Source organism: Sarcophilus harrisii, chromosome 2 (genome assembly GCF_902635505.1).
Source record: "Sarcophilus harrisii chromosome 2, mSarHar1.11, whole genome shotgun sequence".
Lineage (NCBI taxonomy): Eukaryota > Metazoa > Chordata > Mammalia > Dasyuromorphia > Dasyuridae > Sarcophilus > Sarcophilus harrisii.
The window spans coordinates 129,861,276-129,880,862 of NC_045427.1; the positions used below are offsets into that span (position 1 = coordinate 129,861,276).

The 19,587-nt window shown below is 34.9% G+C and overlaps 1 protein-coding gene across 2 annotated transcripts in view; it reads left to right on the forward strand.

Moving 5' to 3' along the window:
- The window catches only part of HOOK3 (hook microtubule tethering protein 3), a 102,434-nt gene that overhangs the window by 1,970 nt on the left and 80,877 nt on the right, over positions 1-19,587 (forward strand). For both annotated transcript variants that reach the window (XM_031950787.1, XM_031950788.1), the window contains exon 2: positions 8,269-8,354. In XM_031950787.1, the coding sequence (XP_031806647.1) occupies positions 8,269-8,354 (86 nt within the window). The remainder of the gene's footprint in view (positions 1-8,268; positions 8,355-19,587) is intronic.

Sequence of the window (19,587 nt, forward strand, 5' to 3'; positions counted from 1 at the left end):
TTTGTTGCTTTCAATCATACTTAGATCTCGCCCAACCTTAAATCCTAATACCACCTTTCCCCTAAGCAGACATTACTCTTTCGCTGTCTATCCTCATTACCTCCTTTTTCTCACTTATTTGCTCCTGGGAGTCTCATCCCCATCAGTGAACTACAACTACATTCTCCATAGTCATGAATTTTTTCTTTAATTTTTATTACTTTTTGTTTTGACATTTTGTATTCCATCCTTCTTTTTAAAGAGAATTCTTCCTTATAATAAAAACTACTCACAGTCTCTTTAATTATTAAATCTCATAGCTTTTTCTCCTTCTTTATTCTTGATTTCTCTGCATTATCTGCCAGTAATTAACTCCCTTCTCCTGAGTACTCTCCTCCCTGAATGTTTGTGACGCTTTTCCATCATGGTTCTTTTCTAACTGTTGGACCTATCCTTTGTAGTTTTCTCATCCTGTCTAGCACTCCAACTGTAGCATGATCACCAGGCTTTGTCATGAGACTCCTTTGTTGTTTTTTTTTTTTTGTGTGTTTTTTTTTGCATTGTGTATGTTATCTCATCAGCTTCCATAACTCTTTGCAGTTATGGAAGTGTACCTATCCAAAACTTCTGTCTTTGGAGTTCCATCAACAACTAACTGCCTGTAGGGTATCTCTGCCTTTAGACCTTCTTTTTTTCTACTGAAAGTATTGCTATTCTAGTTACCCTAATTTGCAACTGAGGAGTCATCCTCTATTCTTTATTCTCTACTTATTTTCCACTAATCCTCAATTCTTCAACATCTTTTGGTTTTCTGTAGTAACTGTAGTAAAGTATTATATACTTTAGTACAATTAGTCAACTTTTTCCTAGACTGTTGATTCTCCTGACTCTATTATACATAGTCTTTCTCCTCTCAAATCCATCCTGCCAAAATTATCTTAAAGCACAGATCTGACTCTAACATTCTTCTGCTCAAGAAGCTTCAGTAGCTCCTCATTGCTTTTATAACAAACCTTGATTTTTATAAATGTTTTAGAATAGGCTTCTTTGCATTTAAAGTTTCCATTTATCTAGTGCTAGTCTAACTCTCCAGATTTAATAATCCCCTTCATACCTGATATGTTCGAGTTAAACTGTACTCTTCTTCATATATGACTTAACATTTCTCATTTACATACTAGTTGTTGACTGGATAGATTGCTGGACCTAAAATCAGGAAAACCTGAGTTCAAATCCTGTATCATATACTGTGTCTGTGAGCAAATCACTTAATCTCTCTTTATCTGTTTCCTTGTTTGTGAAATGGAGCCAATATTAGCATTGATCTCACAGAATTGTCTTGAAGACCAGATGACATAAAACTTGTAAAGCTTTTAGGCATATAATTTAATAAATTCTTGTTTCTTTCCTTGCACAGGATGCCCATCCCTTTCCCTGCAATCCATGTACTACATTCTCACTTATGCTTCTTAGAAACCCAACATTTAGTTCAAAGTAACATCAAAAGGACTTTTCTGCTTTTCTTAAATGTTAGTGCCCCAACCTCTCCCATCACTATGTATTTATTTGTGAACATATGTCCTGTACTTCTTTGGCAGTCCTTATGAATCCTTTATCAGAATAATGTTTTAAAATACACAAAATGTATAAGATTACAAAAGAAACCAATTATATTGAAAAACAGTTATCAAGATATTTTAAAACAAGGTCACGATTTCTGGGTTAGAATGTAAGAGGAACTGTCTCTTTGTTGTATTTGTTTCCCAAGGAGCCTAGCACAGTGCCTAGCATATGGGTGGATAATAAATGCTTGCTGATTGAACACAAGTGTACAGTGGTTCCACTGTATTTTCCACAATTGGCAATTCTAAAAGTATGACATTAAAAATAGGTGAGAATCTGGGTTTAAAAAGTCTGTTTTGAGGCTAGGAACAGGAGACAGGATATTGGTATAAGAAGGAATAAAATTTAAGGTTTGATAAGATTAGATATATGAGAGTAATGGATACATTTGGGTGGTATGTAGAAATAGATATTTGTCGGTAGTTTGGATACAAAGAGAAAGGAGAGGATCTGAGATTATTTGCTTCAGAAACTGGACAAATTGCCCTTCCTTTGGTAGAAAAATGGGGATGCGGATACAAAGATCAGTTGAATAGTGATAATCTTAATAGAAACAAATCAGAATAAAATTTAGAGGTAAATTTGAAGATGATCCTCCTAGATATATAATTTAATGCAAATGTGAAAAACATTAGTAAAACATAGTGAAGGAAATGCAGGGTACCAAGAAAAGTATCCCTAGGCAATACCAGTTTGGTATTTTTCTAACAGTAAAGGAACAGGCTGAAAAGTACAAAGCAAATAGAATGGTCTAGAACAGTATTTCTCAAATTGATGTATCTAAAGACACATAAGGCTTAAAAGATGTGATTAAAAACTAAATATTGATTTAGGGGCTCTAGGGTTTGAGATTCTAAAGATAAAAGAATTGTCAGGGAAATTTTTGATATAAAATTGAACTAAAACTTATCTTACTAAAGATGTGTGCTTCTTTTCTCCACACAATCATCATTTCTTGCCTGGACTGTTTCATTAAGTCTCCTAATTATTTTCCCTGCCTCAAGTCACCTCTTTTATCCCTATTTTACATAGGAAAAATCATTTTAGTGATCACAAAATTGCAACCATATTTCTTCCTTCCTCCTCTCTTTATAAACTCTCTTACCTTAGAGATCAAACAAAATCCTTTGTCATTTAAAACTCTTCAAAATCTGTGCCATAGTCTTTCTTACACATTTTTACTTCCCTTCATACACTCTGCTGCCCAGTTATTGTTCGACTTTCAATTCCTCACATATAACACCTAACCTCCAATTTGTATACCTTTATCCATCCTTTTGTTGTTGTCCATGCCTAAATGCATTCCTTCTTCATCACCTTCTCTTAGAAGATTTAGCACAAGCTATACCTCTTACATGAACACTTTTCTCTCTCTCACACACACACACACGCACACACACACACACACACATACACATATACACACTTCTCAAAACTTCTTTATAATTAGGTTATACACAAAATCTATGTGCACTACGTGTGTTTATTTGTGCTTCCCAATAGAATATAAACTGAAGAGGAGGAATTGTTGGCTGTTATCTTTATGTCTATTCTCTTTAGCACAATGCCTGGCATGTTACAGTCCCATAATTAATGATTTTTAAAAGGTTTTTACTTTATACACATTTTGATACATCATTTTATATTTAATATTTTAGAGGAGAAAATCTTGTTAGTATTTAGAATATTGAAAATTCTTCAAATGGCTTGGCATGTCACTAAGAAGTATTCTAGAAAGAATAAAAAGATTAAAAAAGGTCAAAATAGTCCATTTTCTGGGGAAGTAGAGAAGGCAGGGAAAATAAGGTTAAAAATAATCTTTTTTGATGGTAATTGCAGAGCAAAGCAAAAATTTCTACAGTGAGGACTATGAAAAATATAGGTAGATTATAAATGAAAAATTTGAGAGAAAGTATCAACAACCAGTCTTATTATCTCTTTATACGACTAGTTGTTCATTCATTTCAATTATGTCCAGGTCATCATGATTCCATTTGTGATTTTCTTGGCAGATATACTGGAGACATTTGCTATTTCCTTCTCCAACTCATTTCACAGATGGGGAAACTGAAGCAAATAGGGTTAAGTCACTTGCCAAAGGTCACACTGCTATTAAGTGTCTAAGACAAGATTTGGATTCAGGAGTGAGTTTTCCTGAGTCTAAGCCCAGTGGTCTGTCCTTTGCCACCTAGATGTCTTTTATAAAATTAGGCAACACTTCAAAATGATCTTTCATTAAAGGCTTGATATTTCTTTTGAAATTGCCTTGTATTCTCTTTCATTTATTAAAAAGAAAAACATTGACATTTTAAAATAATTGATGGGATAATTATTTTATTTTTTGCAAGTATTTTTGGCAGGTTTTAGTTATTTACCTTTTATAAAATATCCATCCAGTTTTTCTAGTTAACTCTTACCTTTAAAAAAAAAACCATCCTACTAGTTAGTCGTTGGTTTTTGTATTCAGGAGAAGCATAATCACAATGTTAGATCTTACTCCAGTGTTAGATTTTACTGAGGTCTTGTTAAAAATTCAGTGCTTTTTTTACCAGATTTAAAGATCCTCACTTACGTTCTATGTCTGTTAAAAATATTTTCACTTTTAACGTACTGGTATAGTATAATATAATACAATAATATAATATCATAATCGTTAGTTTTGCATTAATCCTTTCTAGTGGAAATAAGTAGTTTGGTTTATGGGTTACTATTTACCATCACAACATATCCCTAATCCCATTCTCACTGGCAGGTAATTTTTGAGTCTTTTTCCAGTGCCTAAAAAAAATTTAACTTTCTTGTGGTTTTTAATGAATTAGTAAATAATTCTGTAATTTTTCTTTAGAGAACATGAATAATATAAAGACACAATGTTCATAAGTAATAAAAGTGAATGGGTACTTTCACACACAAAAAAAAAATACTTGACAATCCAGTGATGTCTTTTAAGAATACTGTAAAATTCATTTGGGGTATGAGAATTCCCTCCTTCTCTTGGCCCTCTTTCTCCCGCCTCCCCAAGTCTAGAAATATTCCAGCTGCTTGGGGAATTCTTGGAGGGCAAATGACTGCTTACCTATGGTTTCAGAACTAGTATGCCTCAGACACAGAACAGAACTTGAATCCAGACTAAAATAATTAAGTACACACTGAGTTCCAAAGAATAAAGTTTTTCATAATCTCTTTCAACTTTTGCTATGGTTCTTTGATAGTCCAAACTCTTAATACCATTAATACTTTTTTTAAGGTGTTTCTAAATTTTGGGATTTGAATGTTAAAATTCATGAGTAGTAGCTCAAGCAAACTAGTCTGGATTGTCAGGGCAAATTGTAAAACAGGAATGTGTTTTTGACTCAGCAGATGGAGAGGAAGAGTTGACATTTTCAAGCATATCCTGCTGAACTTGTTCATTTACTTGAGTTTTGTCTTTAAACTCAAGAAGGCAAGGCAATGAATGAGTGGAACTAATAATATAAGAACCAAATATCATCATGAGTGTTTCTTCTGTTAGTTAAGATTTGAGGCATTTGTGTTTTGTTCCAGGTGACTGATAGATTTGCAATAGATAATAGTAAGACTGCATTTATCTAATATTCTTGGTAAAGTAACTGTTCTAGTTACAGCCACAAACTTGAAGTTACCCTTGATTTCCCTCTCTCTTGCATCCCTCCCAGCTTATCAGATGTAATTCTGATAAATTTTAAATTGTATCACTGCAATATCTCCCCATCCATTTCTTAACTTGATCATTTATTCCTACAACCAGGACTGGTCTAATCTTCATTACTGTTCACAAATATGATGTAAAAAGCACTAATTCAAAAGTCTTCAGATTCTGGTCTTCTCTCTCCTACCCCCATCCCTTGTGTCCAGCTGACCTTCATGTTTCTGATATCTCAATAGTTATCAATAGATCTTGTTACTCCATTATTACTGAATGAATGTAGATTCCTTAGCCTGACAATCAAGACAAAGTGGATTTGGAGTCAGAGGATAAGGACTCTTATTTGAGTTCTTCTGTTTACTATATATATCCAAAACCTTGAACAAGCCATTTAATCTCTTGACTTTAGTGTTTTCCAATCTGTAAAGGGAGGGGATTGGATTCTCTGAATTACCTTCCAGCTTTTAAATCTATTGATCCTGCATATTTTGGCTTTAGCCTTTCTTTCCCAGCCATACCACCCTAACCCTTGGCCCTTGAGCTCCCCCAGGCTTTCTTGTCTGGATGCTTGAGAGTTTCCATCAACTCCATTCCCTCATTTTGCTTGTGAAATCTTATAGAACCTTCCAGGTCCAGCTCAAGTTCTGGTAGAGATGAGTAGGGAGGAGGAGGATAGTTAACAATTATATAACACTCTTGCTATGTGCTAAGTGCTTTATAAATATTATCTCATTTGTTCCTCCCAACAACCCTAGGAGAAAGTGATTTGCCCAACGGAACACAGCTAATCATTGTCTTAGGTGGCATTTGAACTTGTGTTTTTCTGACTCCAGCCCCAGCATTCTATCCATGGTACCCTCTGACTGGCCCTGATCTCTCTGGCCAGAAATGATCTTCCTGTAAATTGTTGATACTGTCTATATTTGACTTTAATATGAAATCTCAAAATACCTATTCTGATAATGCTTCCTTTTGTTTGTGCGTTTACCTTCTAAGGTTAGGACTGAATTTAGAGATCAATTCCCCTATTTAAATGATGTCTTGGACACTAGCTATGTGCAGAACCATTTTGCTCTATCTCAGTTTCCTCATCTGTAAAATAGAAATATTATTACATAGTGCACATATCATCTATCTTATAAATTGTCGAGTAAAATCCCTCATTTTTCAGGAAAGGAAAATGAAACCCAGAAAATTGAAATGATATGACCAGAGTTAACACTGCTTTTAGACACAGAACAGAACTAAGACTGCAACTGGTAGATTATCTGTATACTGAGCATTATCCTAGCTCCATTCCAAAGCCGTAAAGTGCCTTTAAGTTACTATGACAGGGGAAATTACAGCTCTGCTGTTCAGAATCTTCATGGCTCCTCCTAGGTCCCTTCTGTCCGCAAAATATTTTTCCTGTGATCACAAGTTCCAAGGCTTCTCTGCCTTAGCTGATGATAAGGTGGGTAAAAGATAGACATATTAGTGTTAGTTCTACTTTACATTTTATTTTCCCAAAAAATTTTTATTAGGAAAACAACAGCAGACACATAACACAAAAAGAGGATTATCTATAAAACGTGTGTTTTAAAATTATTTTTCAAAATTGATTCTTTAATAAAATCTTCCTCCTCCCCACATTGCAAGGGGGTGAGGTGTGAGGAGTGAGGAAAGCTATAACAGATATGAATAGTCAAGCAAAGAGGAAACCACCTCTGATGAGGAAAGTAGCATGTTTCCTGTCAGTCCAGGAATTGTAATTGTTTTCCTTTTTTGTCATCTTTGCCTTTCCAATGGGTGTGAAATGGAACCTCATATTGTTTTGAATTATTTTGATTTGCATTCATTAATCATCAGGAACATTTTTTATAAGTTGGAGTAGTTATAGTTAAGAATGGATTTCTTCCCTTGAGAACTGTCTATTTTTTGACAATTTATTAATTCAAAGATGGCTCTTCTTTCCCAATGTGTCTTAGAAATAGTAACAATAATAGTAATTAACAGTTACATGGCACTTTAAAGTTTGCTAACTTTTGCAAATATCATCTAACTTGATTTTCATATCAATCATAGAGGTAAGTAAACTCTATTAATATTCCTATTTTACAGATAAAGAAAGCCATGCTGCCACAAGTGACTTGCCCTGGGTCACATAGCTAAGTAAATAGTTAAGGCTGGATCAGAGAAATCTGATGGAGAGATGTTTTTGCCCAATTGACTATTGTTGTTTAATCCTGACAACTTTTAATTTTATGCAGTAATTGTCCATTTAAAATATTGTCTTTAAGCTTTATTTGGTCAAGGGCTCATCCTGTATCTATACTTGTGAAATCTATCGTTTCTCTTAGTTTATGAAATGATCTTTACAGGTACATCAGATATTTATTTAGAATTTATTGTAACATGTTCTAATAGATGTTTTTTTCTGCCACATTGTGTTTCTTAGCATGTTAGTTGAATAGTCTTTACACCACTAGTTGGCATAGTGATTATTTAACATTGCTGCTATGTTCAGTTGCTTCGGAGTCTTGAATAATTGATTTCTTCTACTGGTGAATTTTTCTTCCTTTTTAAATCAAATTGTACCAAAAAAAATTTTATAACTAGTTTGTGATATAGTTTGATATCTGGACTATTGGGCCTTGCCTTGAATTTTGAACTTTTTTTTTCTTTTTAACTTAGACAAGGAATAATGTATGTGCCTTGATTGAAATCTGTGATTTATCAGTCAGAGCATTAGCCAATATCGTCTGACTATAAAACTGACTTTAGGGGGGCTATTTTATTTTGTATAGTGCTAATTTTTTGTTGTGTTAAATTTATAATGTTTCTATTCAAACTTAAAAGAAACATTTTTGGTTATTATTGTTGACATGATCTGAAATTAGGGCTTTAGCTATAAAGCATATGGTATGTACCTTTGAAAACCAATTTTAATATAATAAAGAATTACTTTTAATCAATATTATTTGATTGACAAACAATAAAATTATTTCATTTCTTATTTGCAGATCCAGACATTTAATGTGGAAGCACCATGCCAGACTGTGGAAGATTTAACGAATGGGGTTGTGATGGCCCAGGTGCTTCAAAAGATGTAAGACCAAAAAGTCTTCATATATGGTAGAAAATATGAAATATACATAATAATTCTGATACTGAGTTTCTTACAGATTCAAAAGGACTGACCTGATAAATTTGCTTTTAATGTAGAATTAAACTGTAAGTATAGACAAGTTTAGTTTTACACTATTCCTAATAGATCATTAGAAGGTATAATTCCACATTGCATTTCAGAAAGGCATGAATAAATTAAGGAAAATTAATTAAAGTAATAGTTTATAGAGAAACAGCTATTTCTTGATGTCTAGCAAACTGGGAAGATTAACTTTATTGTTTTGGATAAGTGAATAGCTAAATTTTGGCATAGTAATGATTAAAAATGTTTATGCAAGGGAATTCTAAATGTGAGTCAACAAATGCATCTTATCAATAAAGACTAAGGTATGTGCCTATCTTTTAACCTAGTAATTTTGTTTTTATCTTAAGAGAATTTTATGAAAATTTAGGTTAACAAACCTGTGATGTGTTTTTAGTTTAATGTAATTTTTGTGTTTGTGTTATATTAAATTTTCAGGTCTTCCGTTTCTTAAATTCATGATTAGTTTTGATTTATAAGCCCTTATACATAATTGGTACATCAGAAAGAAGTTTCTGGGTGTATTAAATTATGTTGTGAAATTAAGATCCTATGTTAAGAGTAATTTAATAGCCTTAACTGTAATTGATGGGATTATTTGGATTTCATTTCCCTTTTAAAGTTCTTTTATTTAAGCTTCAAAGTATACTATCTTTATTCTTCCAGATAGCTACTTATCATTCTTAAGGTCTTGTGGTTTCTGTCTCCACAGCATCTTCCATGTACTTCTTTACACTCACATTGTCACCACTTTAGGGCAATCTCTAGTCACCTCTTGCCTGAACAACTGCACTGCCCTCCTAGTGCCTCAAGATTCCATTTAGTCTAATTCATTTTCTGTACAGCTCAGCAATGATTTTTGTAAAACACTGGTATGACCTTGTCATGCCTCTATTTAATATACTACAGGTGGCTCCCTGTTACTTCTGGGATCAAATACAAACTTTTTTGGGGGACAGTAAAGACCTTTCCCTTTGTGATCTCTTTTTACATATCATTCCTCTCCATACATGCTACATTTGAACCATACAAGTCTCTATGTTTTTCACACATCACACTACTCTCATTATTGTGCCTTTGTATTGGCTATCACTCATAAATAGAATGCTCTCTCACATTTGTTTCTTGGATCCCTTAATTTTCTTATAATTCAAGTGCACCTTATGTGAAGCCTTTCTTGATCTCTCCAGTCCTGTAGTTGCTATTATTCTCTCTCAAAACTATCTTTTATTCATATCGCATAGAAAGGGTTACTTGTATGGATTGGCACCTAACATGTGCCAAATGCTGTGGTAATTACTTTTTTAAAGTATTTTATTTAATCCAGACAAAAACCCTGTGAGATGGGAGATAGGTGCTTTTATTATTCCCATTTTACAGTTGAGGAAAAGAGTCAAATTGAAGTTAAATATTAGTGTCCCCGGGCAGATTTGAATTCAGGCCTTTATGTGTATATATTGAACCTATTGTAGATACTTCATAAAGTGTTTGTTGACTGATTGAAACATTTGAAACTTTGGTGGTCTTATTTCTCAAAAGAAATTCATTAAAAATGTTTAATTATATTTTTATGAACAAAAATCTATTTTATCCTCTCCATCCACTTCCACCTCCAGCCCTGTAGGGGAATTAAAAAAACAAAACAAAGAAAAAACCCTTGTAGCAAATTTACAGAATCAAACAACAAATTAATCACATTCGAAATAAGTGAATCATTATTTACTGTGTCCATTACTTCTTAGCAGGTAGATGGGATGCTTCTTCATAGATCCTGTAAAATTTTGGTTTGTCATTGCATTGACCAGCATTCTTTAAGATTTTTATAATTGTTTATCTTTATGATGTTATCAAACAAATTGTTCTCTGGGTTTTATTTACTTCACCCTAAATCAGTTCGTATAAGCTTTCCTAGGCTTCTTTGAAATTATTCCTTTTGTTATTTCTTACAGTAGAATGTTATTCCATTATATTTCTTTATCATGATTTGTCAAAACATTTTTCAATTGATGAAAATCTTGTAATGTTGGAGAAACTGTGGCAAGACAGAGATTAGTTTTTAATATTTTAATTGTGGAAAATTTAGATTAGCTGGCTGCATGGGATTCTTGTCTCAAATCATTCAGCAGCGAGCAACTAATGCAGAAAATCTTTATAGGGTTTTGGCTGTTGGGGAAACAAAGGCATGGGCTGGAGAACACTGGGTGAATGGACAAGCCATAATTCCAAGAAAGGATCATAACTTAGTCCTGACAGGATAAGGGGAAGGGGAAGTGGAGTGGGGTGAGGACACAGGGTGAGTGGACAAGATAAAAATGTTGAGGGCAAGAGACAGGTAAGGGGCAATACTCAAAATAGAGGGGGAATTATCCCAGCAAAGACTTGAGATAAGTTACCTTTTCTTTCTCGTTCTCTGCTATTGTTGTAATGCCAGAGAAACTGAGACAAGACAGATTAGTTTTTGATTTTATAAATATGGAGAGTTTAGACTAGCCAACCGAATTGAACTCGTGTTCAAAAATCATTTGATCCTGATCAACTGAACCGGCAACTTTTAAAGGGTCTTTAGCAGGATAAAGAAGCTGAGGAAGCAGTTAAGTCTAACATTTTACAGCTAACCTAGTATTTACAGCCTTGGATCATGGCTCAGTTCCTATCAAGGGAGGGAGTAGGACCATTTTTTGATAGATAGGGACTTCTGCTGAGGGCATCGGCAGGAACAGAGTTAACATAATTTTACTCCAGGGTAGTTTTGGACAAGGATGGAGTCAGAATGGTGGGCACCTGGATCATTGTTTTTATTTTCTATCCTTCACTGTATCACAATGATATGTAAGACTGAATTTCCAGTTTTAATGGGGGGGGTTGAGACGGGGACCCCAAAAGTTTGGAGTCATAGACCGGTTTCCTGAGGTGTCTCATAAGAGAGAGGGCACCTTTATCCAGTTTTTTTTCATTGACATGCTAATTCTGTGGCCCAGAGGTAGGTCCCAGGGCCAGGGAGTGATCTCTAAATTTGGGTCTCACTGACCTACAGATTATCCCTATTTTTGTTTGTTTATTTGTTTTTGCTGAGGCAATTGGGATTAAGTGATTTGCCCAGGGTCACACAACTGGGAAGTATTAAGTGTTTGAGGCTCAAATCCTCCTGACTTCAAGGCCCTGAGATTATCCCTATTGTTTTAGGAGTTTGATCTGTGGGACTATCCTGAGGCCAGAGCTATCTGCTCTGTCAGCAATGAATTGAGGGTTAGGGTTATTCAGAATCATATAGTTTGTTATACTTAGATTGGGAGTGTGGGATGTCCCTGAGGCAGTTTGCAAAACCAAAAGATTTGGGATTACTGACTTGTTAGAACAGAAGTCCTCCTTAAAATCAGGGGACCTCAAAATCATTGCTATTTACATCACTATTATAAGAAAGGGGACTGCTTTAGACATTTTATACTTAATGATGCTTTCCTCTTTGATCACTTAGTCATAGGCTCTGTACAGTTTAGTATTAACTTTTTAGGCATAATTCCAAATTCTTTACAGAATCTTGGATCAGTCGTCAGTTCCACCAGTAATTCATTATTGTGTTGGTTTCCCAACCTCTCTATTAACGATAACTTTCCTTTATTAATAAGTTACATTTGTAAGACTGATGGGTATGAAGTGAAACCTGAGATGAATGAAAAGTCTGAGAGATAGACTTTGTGGGTAATTAATAAGCAATGTATTAATCAGGGTAACTAATAATAAATTTATCGTTAGTGGTTTTTCTCAGTAATCAAAAACATGAAGAGCAGGGGTCCTCAAACTATGGGCCAGATGCGGCAGCTGAAGACGTTTATCCCCCTCACCCAGGGCTATGAAGTTTATTTAAAAACCCACAAAACAAAGTTTTTGTTTTTACTATAATCCGGCCCTCCAACAGTCTGAGGGCCCCATATTTTAAAAGTTTGAGGACACCTGATGAAGAGATTGCTTTTAGAAAAGCATCTGTCTCTGACAGGTGAAAATCAACCCTGATTGGTGAACAGTTAACAAGAGTGTGGGCTAAAAGTCTTCAGCTCTTCCTGTTGAGAATATAGGCTGATGATGAGATTCAGGTATCTCCAGCAATCTGGACAAAGGAATCCATTTCAGTCCAGACCACTTGGTTTTCTCCTTTCTCCTTCATGAGCCTAAATTCCAGTGGTGTGGCTACAGGGGCATGAGTTCATTGCTTTAAGCAATTAAATTACATTTACACTTTAAACAGAAACAGAAGTAAGGTCTCCTAGTTGGGTCCAAGGACATAGGAGCATATATTCCAGTGATAAGGGCAATCTTTTCTATCAGTCATACTCTAAAGATACTGGCTGGCTAACCTAGAGGGGCTGGTCCCTGAATGAGAAAATAAAAAACCTGGATCCTAATTGATAATGCTGATGAGATTTGGCGCAGGGCAGGGAGTTGTGGGAACCCCATTCTGGTCGGCGCAGATCCTTTGTAAATGACCCAGAAACTTAAACTGGCAAAAGTTTATTATTATAACTGAGAAGTCAGTTTTTCCAGGCTAACTTCCTTCCTGACAGCTAAGTAAAGATTTAGCAGAGAAAATTTTTAGCAGAAAAATCCTGACAGATGAATAGGATCCTGTTAGAGAAATAGTTGAGAGAGATAAAGAGGGAGTAACGCTGAAAAGAGAATGTTTTTTCAGTGGGTAAGGAGTTGAAGCTATGCCAAGGAGAGAGAGAGGCTCCTTGGCATGGCATGTTAGGTCCTCTGCAAGGGATTGAAGTGAAGGGAAGCTTGGTTTATGGGCATCTCTTGGTGGGGGCTGGAGCAGTTTGAGCTGGAATCAGAATAAGAATCTTGGAATTGAATGAGTATCCCTGGACTGATTTCCAACTCAATAGAGTTGGATCAAAATCTCCATCTTTAGGTTGGGCTAAGTAGGAGTGGTCCTGAACTTAACTAGTCCTACCCATATAACAGAATGAAACCATGATCTTGATTCCTTGGAGTGGGTTTCTCAGGGGAGAGCTTCTCTGAGGGACTTTCTCAAGCTTTACCCCCAGAGTCCGAGAGAGAGTGAGAGAGTTTTGGGGCTCCCCTTGTCAATGGGTTATTAATATTTATTTTATATTATTCAAATCTCAGTTTTAATTTGCATCCTTATTAAAATTTTAGAGCATTTTACATGAATTTATTTCAATTTGATTTTTTTAATTCAACAAGCACTTCATCAAATCCTTACTATGAGTTAGACACTATACTATGTGTTAGGGATATAGTGGCAAAATAAAAATTACTCAAAGACCTTATAGGAGGGAATAACATCTACACAATAAGTGAATACATGATAATTTATAGAGGAGAAAAGTACCTCTATGGGAAGTAGGGAGTAATGGTCAAGAAAGGCCTGGTGGAGGTTAAGGGAAGGCAGTATCAGAAATGAAATGGGAGTGCTTTCTAGATAGATGGACAGTGTCTCCAAAGCTGCAAGCAGCAGCAGGAGAAGAAATGTCTATTTGGGGCTTAGCAGTTGAATGACATGAAATAAGTGATGAGGAGTAAATACTGGAATCTCTAAAACTTCATTGCACTAGTGAGACCTGTGCTTTAGGAAGATTATTTTGACATCTATTAAGAGGATAGACTGAAGAGAGAAAAGACTAGAAACTGCGCAGAGATAAATTGAACACAATAAGAAACAAATCGCCCAAAAGTAGAGAACCCAGGATAATTAAAAGACTTTTATGATAATCCAAACAAGAAGTGACAATATTCTTATTACAAAAGAGTGTTGGTAGTATAGATAGAGAAAAAGGAGCAGATGCAAAAAAACATTGTAGAGGGAAAGTGGATGATATTTGGAAAACTGATTATAGAGGCAGTGAGAAATGATTGTAAAAACGTTTATGGTGTCTGGCATACATAATAAATGCCATAAGAATATTGACTTATTAACAGCAAAAGACAAGTTTGGGGGAAAAAAGGGTAAATTTCGAGGGGAAGGAAATGAGTTCTTTTGAATCAAGATTAAATTAGAGGCCTTTGCAGCCTTTAATGTAAGAAATTAAATTGAGACCCCAAAGGTATCTCAGGTAGAAGAAATATAGAAGTACAAGATGAAAAAATAGAGCAGGAAGACCAGAAAAAAAAGAAAAAAGAGGCAAGCAGGGAATTGGGATGGAAGCCAACTAATTTGCTACCTCTTCCTGTTTTGTTCTTTTCCCTCCTTATGTATCTGCTTTAATTGTTGTGCACCTTTTTGTGAGGTCCATTAGTCTGTAACTGGTTTTGTACATGACTTTGAGGTGTTTTTGGACAATCGAGATAGAAATTCTCAGAGCTTCACTAGTGATTTGGGACTTAAGTTCAAGAAAGAGATAAGGATTCTAAACTTGGAACTAAAAATAATTTTATAGGGATAATCCTGTTTAACCCCCCATGTTTTACTGATAAAGATATTGAAACACAGTAAAGTCAAATGATTTCCTCTTGGTCTTCAAGGCATAAGTGGCAGGGCCTGAGTTCCAACCTTGGCTGCATAGAAAAGAATCAGGATACAAGTTAGGAGGATACCCAAGGCCAGGGATAGATAGGCATGGATGATGGTTGTAGGTTATGTGGTCTCTATTAAATAAGGCTTTTGTTAGCAGTCAAAAAGGATGACTTTTTAAAGGTGAATTTTGAAATTTGAAATTGAAAACAACAAAAATGAATAAGGATCATTACACGTGTCTGACTCAGTTTGTGTTTTGTCTGGGTTCTTTGCCTTATTAGTTCGTACTGACTGCTGAATGCATTTCCTACAGTAAATGTCTGACCTTGATGTTGCCCAGTTCAGTGAACTCCACAGTGTAACCAAATTGGTTTTCTACTGCTCCTCTCATGCAACATTCCTTCTTTAAGCCTTTGCCCCAACTTTTCCTTGTGTCTAGAATATACTGCAGTCCTCACATCCACTCTTTAGTGTCCCACTTTCCTTTTAGATAAGACCTTAAATACTACCTTTTACATGAAACCTTTGCTAATTCTTCTTTCCTTTTCCTTTCAAAATAACCATGTGTTTATTTTGTATGTGTCCTAGATACATACATGCACATTTACAACTGTCTCTTAAAATTTTTAATTTGAACGAATATATATATATATATATTTCATGTATATTTATATGTATGTATTGAGGGCTCAGAATTTATCCAATGTCATTGTAATGTGTCACTGAACTTATTTTGGAGGGGATTTATTTTTTACTTTTAAGACTTTGAAATGTACTAAAGTATTTTGAGAGAAACATTGATATAGACCATATAATGGATATCCTTGCTTTGCCATGGCTTAACTTTTTCATGTCTACAACTTTATTTTTTTCTTTTCTTTTTTTTTAACTTTTTTTTTTTTTTTTTTAATTTAATAGCCTTTTATTTACAGGATATATACATGGGTAACTTTACAGCATTAACAATTGCCAAACCTCTTGTTCCAATTTTTCACCTCTTACCCCCCCCCCCCACCCCCTCCCCTAAATGGCAGGATGACCAGTAGATGTTAAATATATTAAAATATAACTTAGATACACAATAAGTATACATGTCATGTCTACAACTTTAAAGAAGTAGTGATATACCTGGGCTTTCCTGTGGTTTAGTTGCTATGAATTTAATAACTACTCAGTTTGCTTCACTTACATTGACTTAGTTCTTTTTAGATCCTGTAAGTTCTAGTTTGAACTGCTTTAGGCTGAGCCCCACAAATTCTCCCTAAAAGAAGATTATGAAATCAGTTTTAAGGTCCTTCTAGGTCCTAGACTTCCTCCCTCCTCCTTTCCTTCTTTCTTGCTTACTTCCCGTCCTTCTTCCTTTCTTTCTTCTTTTCCTCCATCCTTTTCCTTCTTCCCTCCCCAAATTTTTTCTCTTTTCTCTCTCTTTTCTTTGCTTCCTACTCCCTTGCTTATTTGCTTCCTCTGTCCTTTCCTTCTCTCTCCCTTTCCCCCTTTCCTTCTTTTTCTTTCTCAAAGACATTTGCAATAATAGTAATAGTGAGTATTTAGAAGCTTGAAATAAGAATAGGGGCACCAGGCTGGTTATAGATTGTTTCCTTGAAGTATAGCCAGTTAATTTAATCTGTTTGTCTTGTTTTAAGTATAGGACATGTAGTAATAATTACATATCTTATAAAGATCTGCACATATGTTTATAGACTTTTTAAAGGTTGTACTTCTCCAGTTAATGATAGTCTCTAATAGGATCTCCCTCTGTAGATGAATTGTGTGAGATTTTAAGCTTTTCTGTATAACATTTAAACCTCAATTGTTGATAAGTCTAACTCATTATTACTCGAAATATTCTAGCAGGCACACATGCAGTGCGCTTCATCCCATCCCCATTTCTTTTCTCGTTCCCTTATCCCCAGACTGTTTTCTGGCTGGATTCTAGGACGCAACAAAAGGAGACACTACAAAAAATCCTTCTCTCCTTTCCCCCCAACTTCATCTTCCTCTTTTGGCTAAATGTTATTCTTTCGCACCCATATAAAAGGGGTTCAGAGTACCTACTCAAACTCCAAACTTTATATCTTCTCTCTTTCCAGATTGTGGGTGAGTTAGGTTTCCATTTTCCAGTCTTCTGTGGAATGGTATGGACATTCAAACCATTGGTTGAGCAGTCATCAACTGTGATGCCTTTGGTAACAGAGTGGACCACTTGGCCTTAGAACCTTCAGGCCTTGCCATTTTACCTGCCAATATACCATAAGGATATCCTGAGCCTTTCTAACATGTTCATTTGCTCTCTTAGAAGAACCAGAAGTAGTAGTAGTAGTACCTAGGTTTTTCCAGGTGCCCTGCAGTTGACTCATGTTCTCTCTCTGAATTAGAATGGTAGTGAACTTGAGCATTGATCAAGTAGGGTTGCAGATAGGGTGTGTCATTTGACCATATCAATTTGTCAGCTTGAGCAGCAGTTAAAGTGGTTTGTGTTTCATTTTACCAAGGTCTTCATGTGCTTGAATGTGGAATAAATCATCTGATTTGCCTTCATAAGCAAATGACTTGACAGTTCATAGAGCAGTGGAGAATAATTGAATTACTCTAAGGGGGAAAAGTGCTGGCCAAGTTTGGCAATTTACTGTGGCTGGGGCAGGAGGGAACAGAATTTCACAATTTAAAAAAAATCATTCTTTTATTTTAGATACAAGAGTTGAATTCTTTACCAAGGTTAAGTGAGCAGTTTCTGTTTATAATATTTTGCTATAAATAAGGTTTTTTTTTTCTTTTTATTCATTTAGTGCTTCTCTTTTTGTGCCTTTGTTATAAATAAAAAAAAATCAGTCTGTAAGAGGAAGACTCTCAAAATAGAAATGATTGCTATTTATATATACCCTGAGTTAATCTGAGCCCAAACCATTATCCAGTGTGATTTGGATTTAAGGCATGGTCCTAGCCCATAAACCCCAAGATATCTTGCAAGGTTTCAGCGATAAATTTTATATTCCTTTGGTTCAAGCCCCTTTTCAGACATCTTCCTCCACTTATTTTCTCTTTCACTCTAGTCTTGGATTGAGTTTCTAAGGCCAACACTTCAACATGCTATACTTTTGAGTCCATTTATAAATGCTTATTTCCTTTACTCTTTCATTCTCTAGTATCTCTTATCTTCTCCAGTAAATTGTTTGTACTATCCACACCACTGTCTCTTACCTTTAGTTTCTCCCTATCAATTGACTTCTTCCTTGCAGTCTACAAACATGAACAAATATTCACCATCCCTAAAAAAGAAAAAAAAAACACCTCTTTTTATCCTTCCTGCTAGCTGACTTTTTGTATCTCTTCTCTCCTTTGTGACAAAACTTCTTAATAAAATTATCTACATTCATTGTTTTTTGCTTTTTCTCTTCTTACTCTCTTCTAAATTCTTTGGCCTCTGGTTTCTGACTTCATCATTTAACTGAAATTACCTATTCAAAGTTAACTATGATCTCTTAATTACCAAATCTAATGACCATTTCAAGAATTTGACACAATCACCTTTCCTGGACTACTCTCTCCTTTCTGTAGTTTTATGGGATTGCTCTCTCTTAGTTCTCCTGCCTGTCCCAAAATTCCTCTAAGCTCTCCTTTGTTGATTTTTCATCCATGTCACAACCAAAAACCGTGGGCATTCCATACTCTGTTTTGGATCCTCTTCCCCTCCCTTCCCCCTCCCTTGGTTCCCATGGGTTCAGTTATCTCTCTGCAAATGATTACCATATCTACAATCTATACCTAGTCTTAGCTGAGCTAGAGTCATACATCTCCAAATGTCTATTGGACATAATAATAATAGTTATTATTCTACATATCAAGACATTGAAGCCAACATAGGTAAAGTAATATTTCCAGAACAAATAGTTAGTATCTGAGACACAATGTGAACTCAGGGCTTCCTGACTCTAGGTCCTGGGCATCATTCATTGTGCTACTTTACTGCTTATTTTTGTCTCATAACAACTCAGAGTAGATAGGTATTATCCTTTTTTTACAGTTGAATAATTTGAGGCTTTCCTTGGAGAGGTTTAAATGATCTCCCTAAGGACACACAGCTGGTAAGTACCTAACCTTGAACCTAAGTTTTTTTCCAAATCTAGTTGTCCCTTCATTTTACCATTGATCTTAAGCTCTATCTTTAGTTTCTCAATATGGTGTAATCAAGGGTAAATATGATTGGATATTTCACATATAGAGTATAAAAATAGCATCTAACTTTCTATATTATTCCATTTGTAGTCTATTTAATAAATTAGAAATTAATTGCAAGGTGATCTAAAATAGCCATGAGAAATTCAGATAATATATAAAATGCCTTCAAATATTAATGTACTATATCAATGCTAGTTTTTGTTTATTTTGTATAAATTGTGTGTGGGTTTTTTTCCCCAGAACTTTGAGAAACATATGTTCAGCTGTGTTCTTGGCGATTCTTTGTGTTTTTGGGTTTTTTTTTTTTGGGGGGGGGGTTGTATTTTTAGTTATGTCCTAAAATTTATATATCTTGAATTTATGATTGTTTTCATATTTAAACAGGATGAGAAAATGTAGTTGAAGTTACATTCAAATAAGTATGCTAGGCAGGAAGATATTATACGTAAGTATTTTATGATATGTCTTGCCCAAGATCAT